The following is a 21615-nucleotide window of genomic DNA, read 5'->3' as shown; positions in this document are numbered from 1 at the left end:
AACAAACAAAAAAACACCTCTTGTATCCTCTCCATTCGTGTATTAGGTGTGAGCTTGGCACACATCAGTGATTGCATCCCCGCCCTTGCCTTCCACAGCGTACAGTCTTGTGGGGTGTTGATGAAGCTGCACCATTTACTAAATAATAATTACTATGTATAAGAAAGGAAAAGGCCATTGGAGAAAGCACTATGGGACAGTAAAAGAAACTCTAATGTTACAGTTTAAGATAGTATAAAACAGAAGACCCAGAAAATTTTAAAAATTAAGTGATAAACTGTAAAAGGGGTACAGAAGCACAGACAGTTAAGAAACTGGGAGATAGTTAAAAACAAACTAGCAAACAAAAACTCACAAAAGAGCTTCAAGAAAAGCTTTTAATTTGGGGCAGTTTATAAGGGTCTCAGGAGAAGACCTCCACCCAGGGTGCAGTGAACACCAGCTGTTGGAGAGTTTGGGTGTTCCTACTTTGCCTTTCCTGGTAGAGAACCTCACTGGGAGTTAAGTTGTTCTTGGCACCAGTGCCTGCAGGATCCCAGCTTCTAAGTCCATGGTTATTTGGTATCCCCCTCAAGAAGTATGGCATTTAATACTGCTGGCAAGTCTGGTGGGCAGACGTGTTTTTCACGTTGCTTTAATTTCCTTTTCCTTGATGACTAGGGAGGTTGAGCATCTTTTTGTATGTTTGTTGCTGTTCAGATTTTCTGTAAAGTACTTGTTATCTCCTCAACCCATTTTTATTGTTTTAGGGTACCTGATACATTTCGATAGGAACGCTTCAGCTACTGTATGCCCTGAAAAAGCTCTCTCCCAGGCTGTGGTTGGTCGTTTTTACTTTCTTTATGGTATCCTTTTATTGTACAGAAATTTAAAATTCTAATTCCGATTTCTTTTTTTCGGGGGCAGGTTAAAACATTAAAAAAAAAATTGTAAATTCATATGCAGTTGTTAAAAATAATACTGAGAGATCCTCTATGCCCTTTACCCATACATATTTCCCCCCATGATAACATCTTAAATAATATTACAATCTTACAAGCAGGATATTGATGTTTATATAGTCAAATACAGAATCTTTTTGTCACCAGAAGGATCCATCACGCTACCCTTTCAGAGCCACATCTGCTTTCTTTATGTCCTAACTCCCTCTTTAACTCCTGGCAACCACTAATCTGCTCTCTAAAAAATTTTGTCACTTCAAGAACATTACATAAATGGGGACTTCCCTGGTGATCCAGTGGTTAAGAATCCACCTTCCGATGCAGGGAACTTGGGTTTGACCCCTGGTCTGGGAAATAAGATCCCTCGTGCCATGGGGCACCTAAGCCCCTGAAATGCAATTGCTAAGCCCATGCACTCTGGAGCCCGCTTGCTACAACTAGAGAAAACCCTGCACACTGCAGCAAAGATCTGAAGTTCTAGTTCTGTGGGCCTCGCCACTGCTGAGCAGTGATTATAAAGTTCTGACTTTGACCAGTCCTCCTCTGACACCATCCAGCAGGGAAGGGGGAGGCTGCTGCTTCTTACTTGGGTGGGAATTTATAGAAGTCTAGGTTCCCAAGTAGTTTCCACTGATACCGTGAGGCTGGAGGAAGAGGGTGGTGCATTGTTACTGGCCAGTGGGGATGAAAGTCCCAGCGCCCTCCCCAGTGGAGATATTGGGGGGTCTTATTACAGCCTCCTGAGGGTGGAAGTCTAGGCCCCCCACTTGGCCTTCGCCAGCATGGGTAGGAGTAGGGCCACGGTTTTTTTCTGTGGTGTTTGGCTCGAATAGAGCTTTTATTGTCTAAATGTTTTCTGTCTTGCTAGCCTACCCCTTTCCTGCTCCTTTGGCTAAAGAGAACAGACTTTTGTTAGAATGTTTTTTGCCTCCTCTGTTGGCATTTCTGGGTTGCCAGCTTCTTCAGCTCCCAATTCTGGGATATATGAGTCAAAAAGAAGACCCAGGGAGCCCACTACTTTTATCATTCCTTGAATCCTGGGGTCCCTAGCTGCTCTGCCTTCTTCTCTTGACTTTTTTTAAGAGTCTCATGTTAAAAAAAAGTCTCATGTTTATTTTTTCTATATAGTGTCTAGAATTTTCCCTTGTATTTAGTGGGAAACTAAGGAGAAATACACCTCCTTCATCTTCTTGGAAGTGAAAGTCCATTTTGTCTTTTCAAAGTTTTGTGTTTTTGGATATCTTTTAAAAATGAAATCTTTCCTTATGCTGATATTCTACTATATTCTAAAAATTTCAGAGTTCTTTTTACATCTGTGTATCTAATCCACCTGGGATTTGTTTCATTTTCGATGGAGAAATGACAGAAGAACCTAACTTTTTTTCTATATAGACGGACACCTGTCCTGGCGCCTTTGAACATCTCCTTTGCGAGCTGGTTTTGGCTGTCCCTCTGCTTCCCTGGTGGCTCAGCTGGTAAAGAATCCGCCTGCAATGCAAGAGACCTGGGTTCGATCCCTGAGTTGGGAAGATCCCCTGAAGAAGGGAAAGGCTACCCACTCCAGTATTCTGGCTTGGAGAATTCCTATACATGGACTATACAGTCCATGAGTTTGCAAAGAGTCGGACATGACTGAGCAACTTCCACTTTGACTGGTTCCACAGTCTGCTGTCTGCTCTGCCCCACCTGATACAGTAGCTTTGTGATAAGTCTTGGTTTGGTAGGATAGGACTTCCAACCCTCAGGATTGTTACACTCTTTTGGCTTTTGTCTCATGAATTTTAGTTCAACAAATAAGAACAAGAATAGCAAAATCAACATTGAAAAAATCCTTTTGGCTTTGGCTTGGACTTACACTGACTTTAGAGTATGCTGGCTGTTTGAGTGACCTTGTTTTCTTCAGCGTTTTTATTTACTTTTCATTACCCACGTCAGAAAGTATCACGTGGCCCCGAGACAGCTTGGCTCGGGGCAGGGCTTCTTCCTTTTTCAGAATGGGAAATTGCTTGTGATGGTTGTGGCCATCTGTGGGCACCCAGAAAGCCCCACAGTGCAGGTCATGAGCTGCTTGAAGCTGGTGTGGCAGACAGGGGACATGTGCAGGGTTTTAGGCACTGTTGGGGGTGGGGGGTAAGAGAGTTCAAGTAAATTTTGTTCACTAGCACTGAGTGCAAATATAGGCAGTATTGGGGGTGTAAGAAGTGGGCAGTTGGCCACACTCCTCTGTGCAAATGCTTGGTATTTCAGCTTTTCCAAAAGTATTTGTGGTGTTTGCCACATTGTCTTACCTCGTTGTATACGTGCACACGCTTTCCCCCCATGGGCGATTTCAAAATGAGTTGCAGAGATTTGTGACACTTCATCTCTGAATACGTCAGAATTGAGGATGGTATTATCAAGCCACACTGCCATATTTCGCCTAAGAAAATTAACAATAAATTTAATCTCCAGCCCACATACAGAATTTGTCAGTTATCCCTTTGGGAGCTGGTCTTGTGTGTGTTTTTTGTTTTTTGTTTTAAAAGTAACTCCAACACAAATGAACCTATCTTTGAACCAGAAATATAATCAGGGACATAGAAGGTTGACTGGTGGTTACCAAGCTGGCGGGAGGTGGCAGAGGGTTGGATTGGGAGTTTGGAATTAGCGGATGCAAACTGGTATGTATAGAATGAAACAAGAACAAGGCCCTGCTGTATAGCACAGGGAATGGTGTTCAGTATCGTGGTAAACCATAATGGAAAAGAATACGAAAAAGAATGCACATTTACGTAAAAGTATATGAGTCACTTTGCTGTGCAACAGTAATTAACACTGTAATTTAACTGTACTTCTATAAAAAATTAATTAAAAACAAAAGTAAGTCCAGGGTCCAGTCAGGATGTACACACTGCATCTGGTTGCAGTCTTCAAGTCTAGAATAGTCCCCTTATATTTAGACGTGTCAGCATTTGGAAAGACCAGATCAGTTATCTTGTAGAAGGTCCTGTCATACATTCCAGATTTGTCTGTGTCTTCATGGCCCTGTGTTTCCTATAAATTGGAAGTTAGGTATAGAGCAGCACTACCCAACAAAAATATGATGTGATCCACTATGTCATTTAATATTTTCTGGCGGCCATATGGAAAAAAATAAAAATAAGCAGGTGGAGTTAATTTTAATCATGTATTTAATATTTTTATTATATACTATTTATTAATAGTTACTTAACTATATTAGATATTTTTATATCCAAAATATTATTTTAATATGTAATCAATATTTTTAAGGTATTAATGAGATATTGTACATTCCTTTTTTATACTTAGTTTTCAGAATCTGCTGTGTGTTTTATACGTAATGGACCAGCCACGTTTCCAGTGTTCAGGAGCCATGTGTAGCTGGTGGCTCTCACCCTGGGCTGTGCGGGGGGAGACTTAATCCAACTCAGGGTAGATATTTTGGGCAGGAACACTTAGAGGGTATTAACTGCCTGTGCTCAACTTGGAAACCGTGGAAGTTGCTGAAGTCTAAGTCTTCTCTTCTTTTTCAGGCTCTGGGTGCTCTGGGATGGAGCAGGTGTGCAGAGGGTGAGGACCCAGTCCTGGGACCACGTCGCTTGCTTCTTTTCTTGGAGAGACTTATCTGCCTGAACAGACTTGAACCGGGGATGAGGATGTCTGTGGGCTCGTCGCTGCCGCTTCCCCTCTGGGGGAGGACCTTTCTCCTTCTGTTGTCTGTGGCCGTGACTCAGTCCCACTGGCCCAGTGAACCTTCGGAGGCCGTCAGGGACTGGGAGAACCAGCTCGAGGCGTCCATGCACTCAGCACTCTCAGACCTCCACGAGACTGTTCCCACCGTGGTTGGCATTCCTGATGGCACGGCTGTCGTCGGACGCTCATTTCGAGTGACCATTCCAACAGATTTAATTGCTTCCAATGGAGAAGTCATCAAGGTGAGACTGGATAGAAGCTGTAACTGAGGACGAATTCTCATCTTGCAGTTTAGTTTTGATTTTAGTGTTAGTTTTAGGTTATTTTAGTTAAAGTTTAGTTTTTCAATTTTCCGGCAATTCTGAGCTAAGTTCTTTCAGGACCTATTAAGTGTTCCTTCCTTAAGAGAGGGACAGCTGCTGACATTCACTAGAGGGTCCCCATGTTCCTCAGAGTAGCATCCGAAACCTTTATTCTTACTCCCATTTTGAGAGTGTCACTATTAAAAAGCTTTTACATCTGTTCTCTGGAAGATTTTTTTGGTCATCAATTAGGGATTTGATGGAAGGGCTTATGTATAAGGAAGCAGTCTCCTTTCATTAACCTAAGAAATATGGAACTTTTAAATGCTTTGAAAATATTTTAAAAATATAAGGTATAAGTAAATATCGAGAGTTTTGCTGTGCTTGGGTGTTCTATGTTTACTAATATATTCAGTCTCTTAAGACCCAAAATTAGTACATACGTTTTAGCCTCGCCTCATCTCCTTTGTTCTCAAGCAACCCAGAGAACAAAGGAGCCTGAGATCTCGGTAACAGAAGAGATGGCCAATGAAGGATGGGAACTTGGTGCAACCGGAAGCTTCTGTTGAAGAAGGACCATCCCTTTAGGGTTATGGAATTTCCCCTAACTCCTGAGTGAGTTCGCAAGGTGGCAGTGTGGGTGGGTGGGGTATACCCCTCAGGCTATGAGCATCTCCTAGAGCAGAGGTTGGCACACTAACTTTTTAAAAAGTCAGAGAGTAAGTATTTTTTTGGCTTGGCTGGCTGGCCGGTTTCTGTTGCAGTTCTCCATCTTGGCCAGTGCAGTATGAAAGCGGTTGCCGACCCTGTGCACACGAATGCGTGTAGCTCTGTTCCAGTAAAACTGTACTTTTAAAAACTTGACTGAAACTGAAATTTTGCTTTCATATAATTTTCACATGTCAAGTAATGCTGTATCTTTTTTTGATTTTTTTCCCCCCTCAGTCATTTAAAAATGGCAAAAAATATATCTAGCTCATGGGCTGTACAGAAATGGATGGCAGCCCAGATTTGACTCATGGCCATAGTTTTCTGACCCTTACGCTATAGCATACTTTCCTCAGGGACGTAACTTGAATATGAATTAAAAATATCCCAAGATCTATACTTTGTTATGGTAGTTTTTATATAGGTTTTGTATTTAGACTTCTGCGTACATATAGTGTCCTGGAGATTTATTGGTATATTCAAAGGATCAAAAATAGTGGTTTGAAACGGCCAGTTTGTTTTGTACACAATTTCGTGGCCAAGAATTCAGGGCTTTAGAGCTCATCTGGGGATCTCATCTCTGCTGCACTAGTTAGAGTGGCTCACCTGGGCCTGGAGGATCCATTTCAAACATGAGGTTCACTCATGGCTGGCAAGGTGGTGCTGTCTGTTGACAAGGAGCTTAGCTGGGGCTGCCCATCAGAGTCTTTGGTTTCTCCCCATGTAGACCTTTCCACGGTGCTTGGATTTCCTCACAGGTACAATAGCTGGGTTGTACCTGTGTACAGGTATTCCTTGGAAGACTGAGTATTCCAAGATAGAGGAAATGAAAGCTGCCCATCTTTTAAGGCCTGGGCTTGGAACTTCCTTTGTACTCTGTTGGTCAAAGCAGAGTGAGGCTCTAATGAGTCTTCACTAGCTTGCCTCTCTCTGACCCACAAACCCAGGGCCTCTAGATTAGAAATGGTCACAAATTCCATACCACTCTTTGCATTGAGAGGTGTGTCTCTGCACCTTTGAATCTGGGCAGACTCACTCCTCCCCTGACCCTCCTTGTGTTCTCTTCCTTTTTGGTCCCCTCTCTTTATGTCACAGCTTGCTCTTAGGGTGGCCTCGTGTTCTCAGAGGTCATCATACTTCTGAAGATCCTAGCTCACTTCCGTGGAGCTCCTCCTGGCTTTTAGAGTCTTTGCAAAAGGTTTCCATGTTATCTTCATAATAGCCCAGTAAGCCAGATTCTAGTCTCACTATTAGATGAAGAATGGCAATTTTGGTAGTACATTTCTTACCCAGCATCACATTTCATCTTCGGAGTATCCAAACCCTGTAGTGATTGATTACCTTTGTTCTGTTGACCACTGGAATGTTGTACATGGATTAGTCTGGACCAGAGTTGCCTTGAGTTGATACAGCAAGCTGGCTATTTGCTATAGCTGGCAGAGAGATGTTTAACAGGCTTACTCACCAGGGGAGCAGAGATTTTATTAGGAAAACAGGATTTTATCTGAGCGTATTTATCTGTGGAAGCAGACCATTTAGTAGCTGATTAACCTGTAGAAAAACAGATGAAAGTGTGTGACTCTTTGTCCCAAACAGTCTTAACATCAGGGTTGTGTGGGGTGGGAATCAGATCAGAAGGCCTGACTTCAGGGACTTCCTTGGTGGTCCAGTGGTTAAGACTTCCTTCACCTTCCAATGCAGGGGGTGTGGATTGGATCCCTGGTTGGGGAGCTAAGTTCCCACATGCCTTGCGGCCAGAAAACCAAAACAGAAAACAGAAGCAATATTGTAACAAATTCAATGAAGACTTTAAAAGTGGTCTACATGAAAAAAAAAAATCTTAAAGCTTGACTTCATTCCTGGAGCTTTGGTTTCCCTATGTGTAAAACAGGATTGAAAAGCCTTTACAGTAAAGGAGTTTTTTTCACACCGTTAAAATAACAATGTATAAATGTATAGGAAAGGGAGGAAAAAAAAAAACTCTGGTGGTTCCTACCACCAGTGTACTTGTACATCATTTTCTGCATTCGTCAACAAGTATCCATGTCACATAGGCACACAGACATTTTAGACAGACCTGAAATCATATTTTTTAACCTTTTTTCATTCACTGTACTTTTGAGTTTTTCTCCTTTGTTATTTAAGTATTCTTTGGGAGTGTAACCTTTAATGGCTGCCCAGTATTCTTGGGTATGTGAGGAACATTTCAGATCTTGGTCCCAAGGAGCCTTGTTGGGGTGACCTCCAAGTCATATCCATCAACATTGCTATCAGCCACAGTAGCACTCGCTCACCTCTTCCCAGGTGCCCTGCCTCTGTTCTTAACCCCTCAGTCTGTTCTCCATACCAAGGCAAGAGACATCTTTGTAAAGTTCGAGTCTGCTCAGAACAGACCTCCCAAGCCCCCTGCACTTAGGATTAAGCCCTGTTTGATCTGGCTTCTGGCTCCTCTCTCCCCTTGCCCTTTGCATGCCATGTCTCAGCAGAGCAGCCCCTTTCTGCCCCACAGATAGGCCAAGCTCAGGACCCACCCCAGGCCTCTGGCTCATTTTCTCTTCTGTCAGCATGGGTACAGCCGCCTCTTTCAGGCTCAGTTTTAGCATTGGAGCCCTTTTCCTCCACCCTGACGCAGGCAGATTTCTCAGGTCCTGTGGGGAGAGGTCCCACAGAAGCCAGCTTTGCCTTCGCTGGGCAGATCTGAAGCTGTTCCAAGTAGGCCATAGTATAAGTGACCTTCCTGACTTCCCGCAGGATTGGCGCCGGCTCCCTAAGGGCACCTGTCCTCTGAGTTGAGTGAGTGTAGGGATGGCTGAGGGCTTTCCAGGTGGCGCTAGTGGTAAAGAACCTGCCTGCCAAATGCAGGAGACGTGAGACGTGGGTTCAGACCCTGGGTCGGGAAGATCTGTTGGAGGAGGGCATGGCAACCCACTCCAGTATTCTGGCCTGGAGAATTCCATGGATAGAGGACCCTGGCAGGCTACAGTCCATGGGGTCGCAAAGAGTCGGACACGACTGAAGTGACTGAGCATGCACACAAGCAGGAACAGCTGAGGAAGGTGATTATATGACAAGACCTTCCAACCTCTCCTCTCTGGAGTGGTCAGAAGTCTTTGCGTCTCACAGAACGATTGGGCTGCCCCTCTGGGGCCCCCCTCGGATGTTTCATTTTGGTAGTGCCCTCGAGGATGGCTTTTCATCCCTGCTTCCCTTCAGTCTCCTTGTCTGGAGACAATGTGGAATTTCTCCCAGCCCAAGATGTCGGCAGACTGGGAGCAGCCCTTCCTGGGACTGTGCTCTCAGCCGTTGGCATCGGCCCCCAATTGTTCCCCGCAGAACAATGGCCACTCTTTTTGGCCAGGAAGGGGAGCTCATGAAAGGAGCATTTCTTTGGATGCTTGAGAGCTTTGCGGCCACCCCGCCTGCGTGAGATGAACTGCAGTTTCTTCCTGCCTCAAGTGGGTGTTCCCTGGCTCTGAATGGCTCCCTTGTGAACAGGGCACACCGGGAAATGCGGGTTGGCGAAGGCAGGCATCCTTGGGGGTGGGTCGTCAGAATGGCATTTGCCCAGACACATCAGCTCAAATACTTACTGGATATATAGGCTTCTATGTTTTAGGGGGAAAAAAAAATTACTGATGATGACTGAAAGAACATGACAGAGTGAAAATGGTTGATCTCAGGGCTTGGGATTGATGGACTGATTCTGAGAATTTACTAGTGGCTATAATTATGCTCAGCTGTCCCTTAGTTTGGGGGGAAAATGATGAATTTTTTTTTTTTTTTAGATGAGAACAGTTAACATCAGGTAAAATGCTTCATAATTCAGACCAGAGGGGCACCGATTAGGCTGGACAAGTTGTGTTCAACATACGATCCCGTGGCCTTGGCCTTTGTGGTATTGGACGTGTTCTGGTGTGAGCTTTGAATGTCACGCAGCAGGACCGATGATCGTGTTTCAGCAAAGCAAAGTGTGTCCACCCTGGTTCCTTCCCCTATGTGGGGGCAAAGCCTTGGCCCTTTGACCTCCAGCCAGAGGCTCTTCCTGTTGGCATGTGCCATCTCCCCACAGCCTAGCCATGTGACTGCCCACGTGCATCATTTGCAGAAGTTGAGCTTGGCCGCAGAGCAGATTTGTCTCATTGTCATAGTCCACGGCCAGACACAGGCTCATCCTGAACGTGAGTCAGTGCCATGGGGTGGGGCGGGGGGTGGCTCAGAAACTGGAAGCTGAGTCCATCACCCCAAACAGCACAGGAACCCACCGCACAGTTGCTTCACGTGCCAGGGGTATTGCCTGTGGTTCCCAGCCATAGACAGGTGGTCTGTAGCTTTTCTGAGGGGAGAGGGTCTGCAGGGTCCAGGAGCCAGTGACCAGGTCTGAGGGAAGGTGGGGGCTTAACCAGGGCAGGCTGCTCAGGGGCCCAAGCAGTGTGGTATCACAGGGCAGCAGTTTGTGCCTCTGTGAAATGGGCCTCTGAGAACACCCTCTGCTGGCACATCGGTTAGGTATTCAGGGAAGGGCCCAGGCCGATCCCCTGGGACTGTCCTGGCTCAAGGTGTTGGTTGGAAGGTGCCAGAGGACCCTCCAAAATGTTTGTAGTGTCAGGGACTTCTCACCAAATGAGGAGAAGTTTCTTGATTATACTTAATTCCTAAGATCCCTCTTTGCTGGCTGTCATTAGCCCCTCCAAGTGACATGAATATGAAAGTGCTCATCCATCTTTCTGGAGTCTTTGCTTGCTGTTTATAAGTCTCGTGACACCTGCATGGATAAGATACCACTTGGTGGGTTCTGAATGATAAAACTTAGGTTTTCTCAGTTTAGGAGCCAGTGATCATAAGAGTTAATTAGGCCCTAGTGAGAGTCTAACTCCTCAGTTTTGTCTTTCAGTTCTGCCTAGCTCCACGGCCCAGACTGTGGGCAGATACCTGCTCTTTGATGAAGCGTGAAGTAATAGAAGCTCCTCTGCCCGTTTCTTATTGTTCTAGGTGTGGAAGGATACTGATTTGGGTTGAGAGACTCTACGTATGTTGCATGGTCTTACCTGCAACACAGGTCTTTTTTCATACTGCGTGCTTGACAGGCTACTGTGCAAGAGAAGGTACCAGATAAGCAATTGGAGAGAATGTCTGAGAACTGAACAGGAAGTCAGTTACTAGTCATTTGCTAGTATAGACTGAGGCGTGACCAAAACCTCTCTGTTTGGTAGTTCCCCAGTCCTTGGTTGTGCTGATTAATTGCGGGCATCATAGGGCAGGTAGTCTTTAGAACTCCTTGTGGGTCTGCTCAGGTTTTTTGATTTTGATTCAGTGATTTGATTCCAATGTTTTTGGATGTACTTTATTGGTCAAGACCTCTAAAACTGGGTGTATAGCTGTTCAAGATCTTGTTTTCCTCCGTGCCGGGCTTAACTTCCATCTCAGAAGTGTGGTCTCTCTGAGGATTGCTGAAACCGACGAGGTTTCTGGCTCTTTCTGGGTGACCTGTGATCTGGAGCCTGTGATGTCAAGTCAGGCTTCCTCCTGCCGTTTCTGCCTCCTGTTCCCATTGCCTGAGGTCTCCTTACTCTCAGGCTGTGCCGGTATTTAATGGGGGGGGGTGAGTTTCATGTCCAGGACAGCCTGTCACCCTAAATACATGTGCTGCTGCTATGAGCACTTCACACAGAGCTCTGATTCCTGCTTCTTGCCTGCCATTCCTAGCCTAGCAGCTCTTAGGGGTTAGTCATGGCTGGCTACAGTACAGTGACGACAGAAATTTCTGTATGAGTAAACGAAGGTTTCCAAGGATAGTCAGAATCTCAAGTGCAAAAGAGCCAGGATCAGTCGCACCCATTTTAGACTTAGAGGAGGTGAGTGCTGGCTGTGGGCTGTCACTGACAGTGGGTTCTCCCCACCCCCAGGCCCCCTCGATGTTTTCATCCACTCTTAGCAAACAGGTCTTAACAGGTAAGCAAGTCCCTGAGGGTCCCCAGCCTTGGCCTGCTTCCCTTAGAGGGTCCTGGCTTCCTCTTCCTCTGGCCTCTCTGCTCTCCTTTGATGCTTTGAGTTTTTGCTCTGGGCTATGAGCAGGGAGACAAGGCCTCAGTGTCTGCTGGGTCTGAGGCCAGTTGGGCAGGACGATTGGGGAGTGGAGCCTGGACACACCCTGGACCCATTCCTGTGGCTGTGAGCCTCACAATGTGTGCTGTGTCCTCTCTCAGCCCAGAGGGGTGGGCAGGGAACCAGCACTGACAGAGTCCAGCGTGTGCCTGGCCCTGTGATCACACAAGGTTGGCATCTTCCCCCTGTTTTTAGATATGAGAAAACTGAGGCTGGATGAAGCTTTAGACTGCCTGCAGCTGGGAGTCAGCCAAGAGCTCCTGAAGATGGGGCTTCCCCTTGGGTAGGGTGTTATTATAGAGATGAGTCCTGGCTTGTCATAGGCACTGTGTCTCTGAGAAGGAACTTTCACATCCTGCTTCACCCTCAGGCCCTAAGAGGAAAAGTGGTCTGGAACTGGGAAGTTTTGAAAGCTGGGGAGGATGTCCGGAGTTCCTGTGGACTGGGCTGGGGGGTCTCCTGCTTTGTCAAGGTAGAGCAGGTGTTGCATCTCAGAGCGTTTCCTTGACTGAGGGCCCTTGAGGGGAAGGAGCAGCTGGTGGAGTCCTTGGGGACGTGGACACTGCCAGACCTTCAGGCATGTTCAGACTTCCCAGTTCAGGGACTTTCCCTAAAATGGCCTTGAAAATGCAGAGGTGCCAGCTTACCTGTGTCTTGGCTAGGTTTCTTGTGGACCTTGGATTTGTTTTGCTTCCTGTAGCCCCTCTATTAAAATGAATCAGTGCCAGCCAAAGTGCAGCCTGGATCTGATGTTTGCAGCGCCAAGATGCTCAGAGATGCATGGACTTCAGTTTGTGCACGTTAATGCCTCTCCTTCCTGTCTGAGGAGGACCCACGATGCTGGGAACTGTTTGCTTTGGTCTCTAGATCTGGGAGGAACACCTGCCCTGTGGCCAGGGCTCTGGGACTCCGAGGAGCGAGAATTTGCAGATGGGAAGGCAGGTGCAGGTTGGAGTGACTTGGCTCTGTTTTTCTGACTTGGCTTACCCCACATGTCTATAAAGCTGTGGGTAGACCGTAGTGAAAGAATTCATTTCCATAACCAAAATAAAGCTACACAGTCTGCTCGTCCATCGCCCAATTTGAGATTGAGCATTATAACTTGCTTTTTGGTAAAACCTGGGGTTTTCTTTAATGTTTGTTATTTATGTTAACACATTATTAACATGTTAAAATGTTAACTTGGCATAGTTTAAAGAAGACTGGGCGTCTGGAGAATCTTGGCTAACCTGGGTTTATTCCTTGGAAATGTCTGACAGCAGAACTGTGGCTCTTGGGGTCCGCAGAACAAGAAGCGAGCAGGCAGGGCGGCTTGAGGAGGTGGGCACCCTTCTCTGTCATAGGCCGCCCGTACATAACCGAGAAGGGCTTGAAAAAGCACTGGGACTGCTTGCTCGTCTGTACTGCTGGAACGCGCAGGGCTGGGCGCAGGCCTAACTGCCCGACCACTGAGGCAGGCCACTTGGCAGCCACCTGGAGCCTCTCCTGGTCTCTTGCCCCTGTTGCATCTTCTCTACAGGCGGCTTCTGCTTGGCTGACCTCACCCAGAGCTCCGTTCTGGCCTCCCTTTCTCCTTTTTCTGTCCTGCAGGTGTGCTCTCATCCAGTGGTGGTCACTGGCATGGAGTGGGCTTAGGAGAAGTGGCCGTGGGTGGCCGGAGAGCTGGCTCTACACCCTGGCCCACCCACTGTCTGCCTCTCAGCACCGCAGTCCCTGCGCCACCCCTGGGAAACATGTCATGGTCCCTTGACTACTCCATTTGGCCTTACACCTTTGCTTCACATTTTTCGCAAATCTGGATGGTTCAGCTTTTGCTTGACATGTTTATATGTGGATGTGGCAGTTTTTGTATTTAGCATACATGAACTGAAAAATTTTAAAGCACAGGTTTTTCAGTGAAAGCAGTTGTAATAAGTATTTTTGTAGTTAAAAAGATTGTAAGGGAAGAATATATTTAGTATTTTCCATGGATTTGAAGACACCCGTGTTTACAGTAAAATAACTATACAGTTATACGGTATATATTTTACTGTATATAACTGTATACAGTAAAATATATTTCCAATATTGGTTGTGTTTGCAGTGCATGGTGAGCAATGAGATGGGTGATTCTCGATGGTACATTAATTAGGTGGAATGTGTTCACAGACCCTCGGTGAACTCAGTGGTTCAGAGAGTAGTCAGTGAAGGACAACTTCTGATAATGTTACATGTCTTCTCATGGCTTATTTGCTGGAGGTGGGAAATCTCTTTAGAAGTGGGGTAAACTTTGGGTCTCTGATAAGGCTGATGGAATGGCGTGCCGCATGAACGTGCACCTAGAGCCCAGCTGGGAAGAGTAGGTACAAGTTCAGGGTCTCCTCCCCAATCATTTAGCCACTTGGCTAATTAAGAGGAGGAAGCCTGAGGAACCAGGGCCCCTGGGGAACCCAGCAGACATAGCTCTGGCCTTCCTGCCACAGGGAGGGAAGCCTGTTAGGGTGTCCCTCTCCTGAGCAGCAGTGACCATGAAGGGCAGTCCCTGGGCTGAGGCTGGCAGTGAGACATTCCGTCTGTTGGCCAGCGTGTCTCTGCACTGGACGGACAGGACAGTGGAGCTGAGTGCCTCGAGGCAGACCAGAGAGTAGGTCCCCCCTTTCTTGCACGGGGGGCAGGAGCGGGTATTTCCCAAAGGTGAGAGGAGTCAGAGGTAGGGCCTGGACAAGAGGTGAGTCTCATTTCCCTCTCGTCAGCTGACAGTGGAAGTTTTTATGGTGGCATTCCCTTGGGGGGCTTTACGTATCACCAGTCACGTCACGGTGGAAGAGGACTTCGGCCCTGAAATAAGTCTGGGAGGTGCTGCTGGGTGGAAAAGGGGATGAGTTCCTGAGGCCTGCTTCTGTGCTCCAGCCTTCCAAGGGCAGAGGTGAGCTCCGTGTATTTCCCAAATGAAGCGGACTACTGAACTCTCTCTCAGAGAGACCAGAGGTCCTTGGGATGCCTTTGGTAAACACTCTTCTTAGAGCCATTGTTTCCATTCCTCCCTCTCTGGGCATTGCAGTTTTGCTTGAGATTCGAAAAGCAGGGTTAATGGGGACATCAGCTACAGCTAACCAGATGTGCCCCACTGCACTGGAATGTAGTGTGGCATTTGTAAAATGAGTCACTTGGGGGCACTGAGCTGTCCGTGCACCCCGCAGTATTTCTGCTTCTGGGCAGGAAAGGCACTCCAGGCCAAGCGTAGGGCGTGCGCAAAGTTGTGGTGTCTGTGGAGGGCCGGGGAGAAGTCTGAGGTGAGGGTGGAAAGGAGTGCTGAGGAGGGAGAGCCTCGGGCTTGGGGCAGGCAGAGTGAGTGAGTAGGTGGCAGGCATGTCACTGCAACATTCTTGAGCTCTGTGGCACCAGTCCTGTGCCAGCACTGCCCCACTGTGTGACTCTCGGGCGAGTCATTGGCCTTCCACACTAGCCCATCTGGCGACCCCAGTCTTTTGTGACAGGTGAAGCGGAGGTGGTTCCTCCAACAGGAATTCTGAATTGTACCTCAGGCCTGCCCCACAGGCTAGGCCCCTGTTAACTGTTGTGGTCACGTTATGCAGTGAGCGTAGCGACTAACTCACACTGATGTCTCTCGTAGGTATCAGCCGCGGGGAAGGAGGCCTTACCATCCTGGCTGCACTGGGACCCGCAGAGCCACACCCTGGAGGGTCTCCCCCTTGACACCGATAAGGGGGTGCATTACATTTCAGTCAGCGCTGCACGACTGGGGGCCAATGGGAGCCACGTCCCCCAGACTTCCAGCGTGTTCTCTATCGAGGTGTACCCTGAAGACCACAGCGAGCCGCAGTCGCTGCGGGCGGCCTCACCGGACCCCGGCGAGGTGGTGTCCTTGGTCTGTGCTGCTGATGAGCCTGTGACCGTCCTGACAGTCATTCTGGACGCTGACCTCACCAAGATGACCCCAAAGCAAAGGATCGACCTGCTGCGCCGGATGCGGGGCTTCTCTGAAGTTGAGCCGCACAACATGAAGCTGGTACCCGTGGTGAACAACAGACTGTTTGACATGTCGGCTTTCATGGCAGGCCCAGGCAATGCAAAGAAGGTGGTGGAGAACGGGGCCCTGCTCTCCTGGAAGCTGGGCTGCGCCCTGAACCAGAACAGTGTGCCTGACATTCGTGGTGTGGAGGTCCCCGCCAGGGAGGGCGCCATGTCTGCGCAGCTCGGCTACCCTGTGGTGGGCTGGCACATCGCCAACAAGAAACCCTCTCTGCCCAAACGCATCCGGAGGCAGATCCATGCCACGCCCACGCCTGTCACGGCCATTGGGCCCCCCACCACGGCCATCCAGGAGCCACCGTCCAGAATTGTGCCCACCCCCACGTCTCCAGCCATTGCTCCTCCAACCGAGACCATGGCTCCTCCAGTCAGGGACCCTGTTCCCGGGAAGCCCACAGTCACCATTCGGACTCGAGGTGCCATTATTCAGACCCCAACCCTTGGCCCCATCCAGCCCACTCGGGTGTCAGAAGCTGGCACCACAGTTCCCAGCCAGATCCGCCCAACAATGACCATTCCTGGTTACATGGAGCCCACAGCAGTCATCACCCCTCCTACGACGACCACCAAGAAGCCACGAGTGTCCACGCCCAGACCAGCCACACCTTCTACTGACTCCTCTACCACCACTACTCGAAGGCCAACCAAGAAGCCGCGGACATCCCGACCGGTGCCCCGGGTCACCACCAAGGCACCCATCACCAGACTGGAAACCGCCTCCCCGCCGACGCGCATGCGCACCACCACCAGCGGGGTACCCCATGGAGGGGAACCCAACCAGCGTCCAGAGCTCAAGAACCACATCGACAGGGTGGACGCCTGGGTCGGCACCTACTTTGAGGTGAAGATCCCATCGGATACCTTCTACGACAATGAGGACACCACCACTGATAAGCTGAAGTTGACCCTGAAGCTTCGGGAGCAGCAGCTGGTAGGCGAGAAGTCGTGGGTGCAGTTCAACAGCAACAGCCAGCTCATGTATGGCCTGCCAGACAGCAGCCACGTGGGCAAGCACGAGTACTTCATGCACGCCACGGACAAGGGGGGCCTGTCGGCGGTGGACGCCTTTGAGATTCATGTCCACAGGCGCCCGCAAGGGGACAAGGCTCCTGCACGCTTCAAGGCTAAGTTGACAGGTGACCCTGCAGCCGTGACGAACGACATTCACAAGAAGATTGCCCTGGTGAAGAAGCTGGCCTTTGCCTTCGGGGACCGCAACTGCAGTACCATCACCCTGCAGAACATCACCCGGGGCTCCATTGTGGTGGAGTGGACCAACAATACCCTGCCCCTGGAGCCCTGCCCCAAGGAGCAGATCACGGCGCTGAGCCGGAGGATCGCTGAGGATGACGGGAAGCCTCGAGGCGCCTTCGTCAACGCACTGGAGCCTGACTTCCAGGCCATGAGCATCACAGTGACTGGCTCTGGCAGCTGCCGGCATCTCCAGTTTGTCCCAGTGGCACCGCCCATGAGGGTGCCCTCGGAGGCACCAGCCACGGAGGTGCCAGACCGGGACCCCGAGAAGAGCAGCGAGGACGATGTGTACTTGCACACAGTCATCCCGGCCGTGGTGGTGGCGGCCATCCTGCTCATCGCGGGCATCATTGCCATGATCTGCTATCGCAAGAAGCGGAAGGGCAAGCTCACCCTGGAGGACCAAGCCACCTTCATCAAGAAGGGGGTGCCCATCATCTTTGCGGACGAGCTGGACGACTCCAAGCCCCCGCCCTCCTCCAGCATGCCGCTGATCCTGCAGGAGGAGAAAGCCCCCCTCCCCCCTCCCGAGTACCCCAACCAGAGCGTGCCCGAGACCACTCCCCTGAACCAGGACACCGTGGGAGAGTATGCGCCCCTGCGGGATGAGGATCCCAGCGCGCCGCCCTACCAGCCCCCGCCGCCCTTCACAGCCCCCATGGAGGGCAAGGGCTCCCGGCCCAAGAACATGACCCCCTACCGGTCGCCCCCTCCCTACGTGCCCCCTTAACCCACAAGCGCCTGGGTGGAGGTAGGGGTAGGGCAGGGCCCTGGAGACAACACGGTGTTGTCTGTGGAGGCCGGTGGCCTGCAGACCAGCGCCCACTGGGAGCCGACACCTGACCTAGCACACACGGATACACACACGGGGCCTGGACAAGCCCGCCCTCTCCGGTCCTCCTAAACCCCAAAGCCGCTGGAGAGACTTTGGGGACATTTTTTTTTCCTTTTAATTTTTGCCTAACAGCTTCTTGTTTGTTCATAGAAAATCCTTCGCTGCGTTTTTTGAAGGCTGGCTGGCTCTGAAAGCACCGTTTGGAGTAGAGGTAGATGGAGGGAGCGAGGAACCGTGAATGAACTCGCAGGCAGTGCTGGGCAGCCTCCCGGCGGCTCTCTGCGTTTTGCCTTTAACACTAACTGTACTGTTTTTTTCTATTCACGTGTGTCTAGCTGCAGGATGTAACATGGAAAACAGTAGCTAAAGATTAAATTCAAAGGACTTTCAGACGTTAAGGTTAAGTTTTTACATTTAATCTGCTGTTTACCTAAACTTGTATGTATCATTTGGGGGTGGGTATGGGAAATTGCTTTGCTAAAAATAAGCTCCCAGGGTGTTTCAAACTTAGAGAAGACCAAGGGACAGTATTTTTTATCAAAGGAATCCTATTTTTTCACACTACGTAAACTTGGTTGCTCTGATACCCCAGAGAGCCCGCCTGGGGGCCTCCTGGCCCTGGCTCAGGGGCCAGGGCCCTGGTGCTGGGCTTGCTGTCCCACCGTTGCCAGGGGCTGGAAGCTGGAGGGGGCCTCTTAGGCCAAGGACATCCACACCCCCCACCCCATGCACGCTAGTGGCCCACCACCAAGGGGTCTTCATTTCCATGGAAAGGGGACTCCGAGAGGCGGCGGTGGCCGTGGCCCCCAACCTAGGTGCTCCAGGGTGGGCCAGCTGCTCGTGGGGACGGCTGGGGAGGTCGAGGAACTCGACCACATCAATCTGTTTTCTTTTATCCTTCTTCTGTGTGTGGTTTTTTTTCTCCCCCCATCCCCACCCGCCCCAAGGAATATCATGGTTTCTGAAACACTCAGTGGGGGACATTTTGGTGAAGATGCAATATTTTTATGTCATGTGATGCTCTTTCCTCACTTGACCCTGGCCACTTTGTCCCAATAGTCCACAGCCCCACCCTGACCCACGTCACCCCTCTTCTCTGGCGCTCCAGTCCCAGGCCTCGGGCCTGAACAGCTGGGCAAGGTCTGGTGGCTGGGGAGGAGTGCCAGCAATAGTTCATAGTAAAAAAATCTGTGGGCTCTCAAAGCTAATTTTTTACTAAAGTTTTTATACAGCCTCAAATTGTTTTATTAAAAAAAAAGATTAAAAACGGTGATGCTTAACAGCAGTTTGTACAAGCTCTTAGTGTTGATTCCATGGGACTGACAGCTTTGCTCATTTTGATTTTTTCCCCCCCTTCTTTTCCTAATGGTTTAAATTCCAGAATTACACTGGGGCTCCTTTTGCCTTTTTTAGCAGAACGTCCGTCCATCCATCCGCATCTCTGTCCCGTGACTCAGGGGCACCCACTCAGCTTTGATTCTCCTCCTTTGGAAGAAACTGTTTTGAGCAGGACTTCTTGATGTCTGAGAGTTATTTTGGGTACCTTTTAGGGAGGAATGCCTTTTGCAATAATGTGTCCCTTCTGTGATCAAGGGCAGGTGGGTGGACCCAGGCTCCCTGTGCACATCAAGCAGCCACTTCTAAGCCATATTGACCGTTTTGCAGAGGATTCGCGTGTGCTGCCTCAGGACGGGAGGGATGGTCAGAGTGGAGGGGTCTTCACCCTGCCCTTCTCTGGAGGATGTTCCCCTTTGCACCTCCTCCAACAGGGCCCAGCCTCTTTCTCCTGCCTGGCCCGCCGGTGGGGTGAGCGGTGCCCCTGGTGGCTGGAGCCTGTAGTGAGGGCTCATTGGACCTGTGGTGACTGGCCCTTGTGCCTCCATGTCCTGATCCAAGCTGGAGTTCCCCCAGTGCCCCAGAGTCAGGAGCACAAGCTGGATCTGACCTGGTGGGATGATTTTTTTTTGATGACCTCGCCAAAAAATAAACAATTTCCAGTGTTCCAGGTGAGGGCTTTGAAAGGCCTTCCAAATAAGCTCCGTTGCCCCTAGCAACCCCACCATTGGGCATTGCCACGCAGAGACGTGGCTGGCCCAGAATGGCCTGTTGCCATGGCAACAGGAGGCAGTGGGGCAGTGAACAGAATAACAACAGCAACAATGCCCTTGCAGGCAGCCTCCTCCCCTGAGCGCCTGGCTGGCTATCGTCTTTGGACTCTGTGAGACAGAGAGCCAATCTCACATTCAAGTGTTCACCAACCACTGACGTGTTTTTATTTCCTTCTATATGATTTTAAGATGTGTTTTCTGCATTCTGTATAGAAACATATCGAACTAAATAAAAGCAGTGTCTTTATTACAATGCCGTTGCCTCCAAGCATCTATTTCCCTGGCCCCTACACGACTTGAGTGTAGGGTGGGACTGGAGTCCATGTGGCAGAGGCAAAGAGGGGGCCCGGCTAGGCCCACTCCGAGGTGGCCTTTGAGCAGCTGTCCAGATAGCCTTCACATCCTTACCATTTCTGTGCTTCTGAGAGGGGTGGTGGTTGGCACTGGGAGTTTTGGCAACCAGTGAGCCCTCCCTAGCACCTCCTCTGCCTAAACCAGCAGAGACATAGCTTGTGCATCAGTTTCCTCATCTGTAGCTGGGTGGGGGGAAGAATAGGCAGGAAAACCCAGTGAGACTGGGTGGGAGGGGAGGATGGTGCAAGAGGTCTTATAGAGGAGGTCTGCCCCAGAGTGGGTCCCAGGCAGGGGTCTATCAGGCTGGGCCCCTTGCCCACCACCTTGTGGAGTTGAGGCTGGCCAAACCTCCCAGGGAGTCTCCAGGCAGTTTGGCCTTGGCCTTGAGTGGGGAGAAGGGGAGGGTGGTTTCTGGTCAGGCTGTTCTGCCCTCTTTGGGCCTATGGTTATAGTTTCTGGGGGTCTGCCCCCTAAGTGCCCTGCCAGGGGTGGACAGGCCAGCTGGGTAGGCTTAGTATGACTTAGTGCCCAGGAAGGGCCGGGTTGTCTGAGGACACTGCCCAAGGCGTGGGAGGCAGGGGATACAGCAGCTGTGTCTTCAGAGGCAGGATCAGGGGCCATTGGTCACGGAACAACTGGTGCCCCTTCTGGGCTCACTCCCACCGCCACAGGGCCCTCACCACCTACAGCCCCCAGGCTGCTGCTCTGCTCAGAACCTTCAAGACCCAGTGCTGAGACTGGTCGTATGTTGCAGCTAGAACTCAGTCCCAGAGCAGGGAGTTGAAGGTCAGACAACTACTTGGAGGAGGAAAGTGAAAGTGTTAGTTGCTCAGTCGTGTCCGACTCTGTGACCCTAGGGAATGTAGCCCGCCAGGCTCCTCCATCCATGGAACTGTCCAGGCAAGAATACTGGAGTGGGTTGCCATTTCCTTCTCCAGGGGATCTTCCCAACTCAGGGACTAAACCCAGGTCTCCTGCACTGCAGGCAGATTCTTTACCTTCTGAGCCACCAGTGCCTCATACTAAATACCACACTGATAAATTCCAGGAAAAGCTGTCCCCAGGAAAGAGTTCAGACACACATATACCTCACCCCAGGACCCAGCAGCAGGGACCTAGGAAATGACCCTGCCCTTTGCTCTCTTGGCCTCAGGAAGTTCTGCTTAATGTTTAACCTAAAGCCACTGGATTAAGTGGACTCACTCTTGAACTCAAGGAAAGGGATTTCTGGTTTCAGCCAAGAACAGTAAGATAGTGGGGTGGGCGCTGGAGAACCCACAAGTTTC

General features: G+C 49.7%; 1 protein-coding gene across 4 annotated transcripts in view; it reads left to right on the top strand.

Moving 5' to 3' along the window:
* Window positions 1-20228, top strand: part of DAG1 (dystroglycan 1) — a 48686-nt gene extending 28458 nt beyond the window's left edge. For all 4 annotated transcript variants that reach the window (XM_019984312.2, XM_019984314.2, XM_019984313.2 and 1 more), the window contains exons 2-3: window positions 4475-4876; window positions 15360-20228. In XM_019984312.2, the coding sequence (XP_019839871.2) occupies window positions 4592-4876; window positions 15360-17762 (2688 nt within the window). In that variant the 5' untranslated portion in view covers window positions 4475-4591 and the 3' untranslated portion in view covers window positions 17763-20228. The remainder of the gene's footprint in view (window positions 1-4474; window positions 4877-15359) is intronic.
* The last annotated feature ends 1387 nt before the right edge of the window (window positions 20229-21615 follow it).

Source organism: Bos indicus, chromosome 22 (assembly GCF_029378745.1).
Source record: "Bos indicus isolate NIAB-ARS_2022 breed Sahiwal x Tharparkar chromosome 22, NIAB-ARS_B.indTharparkar_mat_pri_1.0, whole genome shotgun sequence".
In the NCBI taxonomy this organism is placed as follows: Eukaryota; Metazoa; Chordata; class Mammalia; order Artiodactyla; family Bovidae; genus Bos; species Bos indicus.
The sequence above is the reverse complement of the archived record's forward strand: the minus strand, read 5'-3'. Positions and strand labels throughout refer to the sequence as shown.